General features: G+C 31.0%; 1 protein-coding gene across 2 annotated transcripts in view; it reads left to right on the forward strand.

The window, feature by feature from the left end:
* The window catches only part of LOC132753517 (uncharacterized), a 62,920-nt gene extending 61,478 nt beyond the window's left edge, over positions 1 to 1,442 (forward strand). For both annotated transcript variants that reach the window (XM_060744100.1, XM_060744031.1), the window contains exons 4-6: positions 159 to 241; positions 669 to 902; positions 1,295 to 1,442. In XM_060744100.1, the coding sequence (XP_060600083.1) occupies positions 159 to 241; positions 669 to 902; positions 1,295 to 1,347 (370 nt within the window). In that variant the 3' untranslated portion in view covers positions 1,348 to 1,442. The remainder of the gene's footprint in view (positions 1 to 158; positions 242 to 668; positions 903 to 1,294) is intronic.
* The last annotated feature ends 4,793 nt before the right edge of the window (positions 1,443 to 6,235 follow it).

Below are 6,235 nucleotides of genomic sequence, written 5' to 3' on the forward strand. Positions count from 1 at the left end.
TGTTACTGTTATTTAATGACTAACATGGTAAAGTAAACCAAAAAAAAAAAAAAACGCACTCACAGTTTGAAGTTCGAATAAACTTAAATATTACTGAAGAGAAGTACAAAAAAAGATTATATACGTAATCAATAAATTTGAAATGACTTGCAATATAGGAATGGAGGTTTGTGTAACACACTTGCATCAAGATTCATTCGACAAAATGTTCCAGGAGTGTATACTGTTAAAGATCCCATTGGTATGTTTATGTCTCGTATCTTATAAATAGGACTTGATTGTTTGCATTAAATATATCTTTTTTTCAAACTTGTTATATAAATTTAAAAAGATAAAAGTAATTTTTGTGACAATGGGAGCTGATTGATAATTGGATCAACAATGCGTTAAACGTATTAGTCTTTATAACCTCAAAACACTTGTCTCTTTTATAAATCTGTCATGGAATCGCTTAAATTCAGAAGAGCAGAAAGAGCAATATATGATTAGAAAAGTTAAAATAATTGGATTGAAAAAGAGAACATTTAAAAAATCAACGGGGTGTAAATTATTACTAAATGCATAAACATTCTCTGTTTTAGATATCTGTATGCAAAAAGGCATAAATGTCTGTAAAAATGTATCTTATCTCTGGTTTTTCATTTTTCAATATATCTAATTAACTATAGGAGCCTTATGGAGTGGCACTGTAATCAACGTTGCCATAGACTACAAACGCTTTAAGATTCTGTATGGCTGTGTCAAGATGTCTGTGGTAGGAAACTTATGTGACGACCCTTTCTTGAATGTATACACAAGAATGCCTATGCCTAATCCCGGAACACTATCTGTCATCGATAGTGCTCTCCGAAATATATTCGGAATTTCCCTCGCCAGCTTGCCAAGAACTCCACATGGAATGAGTATGTTTTGTTGTTGTTTTTTTTTTTTTGGGGTTTTTTTTTTTTTTTTTTTTTTTTTTTGTTGTTTTTTTGTTATTTTTTGTAGGGTGGGGGAGGGTTGTGTGGTGTTTGAGTATGGGGGTTGTTTGTTGTATTTTTTTTTGTTCTCAAACGGACTTTCATCTGTTCGCGTTTAAGCAAACACTGTGTGAATGTAACCAATTATATCAAGATTGATGAATGTTACATCAGTGCAATTATGTAACAAAAAACATCACTCTAAATAAATATTCGTTAAATTATTGGTATTCCCTACAATTGTGTTATTTTGAATTGAATGTTAAATATTACAAAACACACACAAAGTTTTATTTTTGTTGATTTGTTGATATTTTATCTTGGTCATATTTCAGAGTGTCCTATGAATGGCATTCGAGGAGGCATGATGGAAAAGAAAGGGAAATAATCGATCTAACAGACTTTTAAATAGAGTTTCTGTACTTTTCCGAATACATATGATAAAATTTTAAACCTGAAATATTTTAATAAAAATTAGCAGAAAGAAGAGTTTTTGTTTTAATTATGATATTGTTTACATTTCGCTTTATCAGCATGCGCACCTTAAATCATTTCAGCGGCACAACCCTAATGTGACGCAATAATTATCAGTATAAGTTTTAATGTACCATTCTCTTGAGGAAAAAACACATTATTATAATTATGATGTATATTTATACAATAAATAGTATAAAAAACAATAAATGACAACGGACTTTCTCTTGTTCTGTAAAAAAGTAATATTGCAGGTAAAAATAGTATTTTACAACATGTAAACCATTTAATCAAAATGCTAACGAAGATAAGGAAGACTGCTTACATTATCTCTATAATCATGAAAGTAAGTCAAGTTTAAAATCAAAGTATCCAGCTTGTCTTTTTTTAAAAGCACATGTTCAAGGAGAAATGATATTAACAAAGGAATAATTAGTTAAAACCTACAAAACTGCGTATTTAACCGTCCTAAGAAAAAATCGAGGGAACAGGTTCTGACAAGAATGATCGGAAAAGAAGCCTGTATAGAGCAATTTCATTTTTTAATCGAAATATTGCAGAAGGCATTAAACTATCATTTGTTGATAACATGTAATAATCGTTCAATTGACAACAGATTTGATAAACAGTAATATTTTGGAAATCATTTTAGTGCAAGATTAAAAGTAATATTTGAAAGTCATTTTAGTGCTAGGTAAAAAGTAATATTTCACTTTAGAGCAAAAACAATCAATTCGATTTCATGGCTTTGAGAACTATTACTGAAACTAGTTTTGAATGAGGATTCTTTTACAAAATAATTCATTTTGAAAAGTTATCTTCTCCATTTGCCATTGTGCCAATGACGTCAAAATGATGCTTATGTTAACATTACAAATTATTCAAACTAATGCAATTGCAAACTTTATTCCTTACTAATAATATATGTAGTTAATATACGTTACTATGAAGCTCAAAATATTAAAAAAAGATACATAGGCAATATGGCAAACCCTTATTCTTGATGTAACAACATAGAATATCTTTATTCAAAAAACAACATATTATTGAGACAACCGTGAAAAACACCATTTGTTGGATAACAATAAGTACGTGAGATTTCCGCGTGGCATGGTCGTTTTTGTGATTTGTTCTTTCTGTATATAAGTTGTATAAATTTTCTGGAAAAAATACCATTTCCTAAGCATGGTTGCATGGTCGTTTTTTTGACCGACCATTTGTTCTTTCTGCTTATAAATTGTATAACTTTTCGAAAAGAAAAACACCATTTTCTTTAGCCGACCTTTAAACACCATTTGTCCGATTCCAATGCAGATTCGAGTTTGTACATTTTTGGACGGTCACCTTCGCACAATATAAGGCCCAACGCCTTAACCCAAGCAATATGTTTGAAACTTTTTACATGGCATGGTCGTTTGTTGGACCGGCTATTTGTTCTTTTTGTAAATAAATTGTAAACATTTTCGAAAAAAACACCATTTGTCAAATCCCAATGCGGATTTGATTTTGTACAAGTTTGGACGGTCACCTTTGCACAATATAAGGTCAAAAGCCCTAACCCAAGAAATATGTTTGGAGATCACCGCATGACATTTTCCATTTTCTCGAGCCAAACTTTTACACACTCTTTGCCCGATCCCTTTACAAATTCCATTTTATACAAGCTTTGAGGGTCTTTCTTACACATTATAAAGCCGAAAGTCCTAACACAATGAATATGTCCGTGAGATTTCCGCCTGGCATGGTCATTTTGTAGACCGTCGATTTGTTATTTTGTGAAACCATGAATTTGTGAAGTTGAAATGTTCCCACCGGTATTTCGTAGTTTAACGAAATTACCTTATAGTATAATCGATCATGCTTAACAATGATTCATTTTCGTTTATGCCTGATCGAATTGCCGTTTCTAATTTTCTTTTTATTTTCAATAGTTTAAGGCTAAATGTTTCTTACGGTTCAAAGTATACAAGTTATGAATCACGTAAATGTTATAAATGCTCTGTGATTAAGATGCATTTGTGCCGTTTAGTCTGCGACGTCACTATAACCTAGAATACGAATATCCTATATTTTATTGAACATGATAGATAGTCACTACTTTATTTTCCACAGGGGAAACTAGATTGTGTTGTTCGCTTGGTTAATATACCAGTTTTAAAATATGCAAAAATCTAACAAACAAGTAGAAAAAAAAACTTTGATATACTATCTTCATCTAAGCATGTTAACCGTTTAATGTAAACAATGTCCGATCTCTTATATTAGGGAAAAGTATTTGCGATAAGAAATTTAATCGGTCTTTTTTTGAAGAATGAAGGCAAAAAAATATTGCGACTCTTTCTTTATTTACAATCTATTTTACGTTTGTTTATAATTTTTATGGACTTTCTTTCGCAAAAAAAATTCTACTAAACCCTCATGTCTTTTAGGGGTATCGTAGTCCCATGATTTTTTTTATCTATATGTTAATTATTAGTTGAGGGTTGTCAAAGTATTTTTAAGCGTTTTATACATATTTATAATTACGTATGACGTCCGTGGCCGAGTCGCCTAGCTTCGAAAGCCTAAGACCATAAAATATGAGTTTACCTACATAAATCACAAAGGGCACTTAAAACAGAAAGATATACGAAATTTAATAAGGAAACATACTCAGATTAATTTAAAAATTATATTTGTGTGCTATTCTTAACCCAATTTGAATAAAAAATTTAGGTCATTTTGCACAATTAGAAAAACAAATCGATCTGAAATTTTGCACTTAAGATATTGTTCTAGACCTGTATAAAAATGGAACATTAATAACAATTATTTCAGTCCCATTACCTCAGTGGCCATTACCTCAGTGGAGTCCCTTTAAGGGCGTTGATTTCCAATCACTTGCTGGCTCAAACATCCCGCGGAAGACTTCGGATTATTATATTTGAGGAAGCTATCAAGCTAGCTATCGGAACGTCGTGCATGAAATAATGCGTAAAGCTGGAATAGAAAATCGCCATATGACCTTCACGGTGTTGCTGCGATGTACATAAAACCAAACAAAAAGAAACAAATTTAACACGTAACAACAAAAAAACATTAACATAAAACAACATTAAAAAACAACGTTTAATTAGCCAAATTTTAAGGACAGGGTATACAACCTACGTTGACTTTTTGAATAATTTCATTTTGATTAACTCCCTTTGAATTAATTTTGTTCATCAGCACCATCGCCACCACCATCGTCATTGTCATCATCATTGATATCATCGCCGCTTTCTTCATTATTTACATATCAGATTGATGTTTCACCAGTTAGTTTTATGACGGGTTTTAGATAAGGATGTTCATTGTCTAAACTTTAAAAAATTACGTTATTTGATTATTAAATGTTGTTGTTGTTGTTGTTGTATTTGATTAGGAAATAGATATCAAATACGAGTGCATTGTTGTAGAATAATGCACGGTTTGAGTTCAAATGCGTAGTAATATAATCACGAAGGCCGATGGGCCTGAGTGATTAATTACAAAGCATTTGAACGAAAAACGTGCATTATTATACAATAATGCACAAAGAATTAATATCTATTTCCATTCTTACACGTCGAGAAAAAATATGATTATTACTATAAAGTCGGACTTTATGTTTGGTGTTTAAATTTGTTTTCGCCTCAGAGTTGCCAATAGAAACGTTCTTTTAAAGGCTGTTACAGTGGTATGAAAAAAAAACTGTCGTTAAATCTTCAGTGTGTAGAAACATTTTGAGAATAACGCATTTTGAAAACGTTGATAAAACTTTGTTTGTTTATTTTACTTCACTCTATAATTTTTCAAGCGAAATAAAAGTTATTAAAAGTGAAATAAATGTAAAACTTAACTCGTTTGCGACATTGAAATAACGTACTTGATTTGATTGTTTTGCACGTGCTGTTTGGCGCTACATTGTGACGTCACGTAAACAATACTTTAAACGTCTGTACAGCGTTAACGACCGAATAAAAGATATTGGTGTTCGGATTCATTTTCTTAGTTAGACCATTTTCTTTCATTCAAGATAGTTTTCACAACAAAATTCGACAAAAAATTGTTTTTATTTATCAGATTTTTCAAACAAAATGGCGCCCGCAATGTGAAAATACACAGGGAGATAATAAGAACGGCGAGTGCATTGTTGTAGAATAATGCACGCTTCGGGCCTTCTTTGTTTATATAGAAAAAATTCCGAAAGTGTTAGAATATAGTTTAGAGCATGACGTCATTTGACGCTATGAATGAAGTTAACGCTACACTGTAAGAAAATAGTAACGGATGAATGCCATCAAGTTTGATTTATTGGGGTAAACCATTTAAAATACCGGTACGGTAGGATATGGTTGAATATGCAAAAAATATGACATTTGTAATTACTCTTTGGTATATAGTTTACATTAAATTATGTATTTGTTTTTCGGTGAAATAAATGTCTATTTTGTACTATTTTAAACCACAAAAAGTAAATAAGTCTGAGATTTTAAGATTGTTAGGTATGGGGTAAATATTTTCAACAGTCTGATTAACAATCTTTGCAAAATGTGGATTTTTAACATAAGCTTTTACACCTGAAAAAAACCTATACATTTAATTGCAAATAAATCTCCATAGATATTAAATCAACCTTTAAACTCTATAAAGAATATGTGATTATATTAAATGGACGAGTGCATCTAATAACACACACTTTTCAAAAAACTCCTCTGAGCTAAATAAATTTGTACAGAGTCGCGTTTAAGTAGTTTTTATAAAGATAAATGAAAACGTATGTTTTAATATCTATCAAATGG

This window comes from Ruditapes philippinarum, unplaced genomic scaffold, assembly GCF_026571515.1.
Source record: "Ruditapes philippinarum isolate M1 unplaced genomic scaffold, ASM2657151v2 ctg3014_1_1_1_1, whole genome shotgun sequence".
Taxonomy (NCBI): Eukaryota; Metazoa; Mollusca; class Bivalvia; order Venerida; family Veneridae; genus Ruditapes; species Ruditapes philippinarum.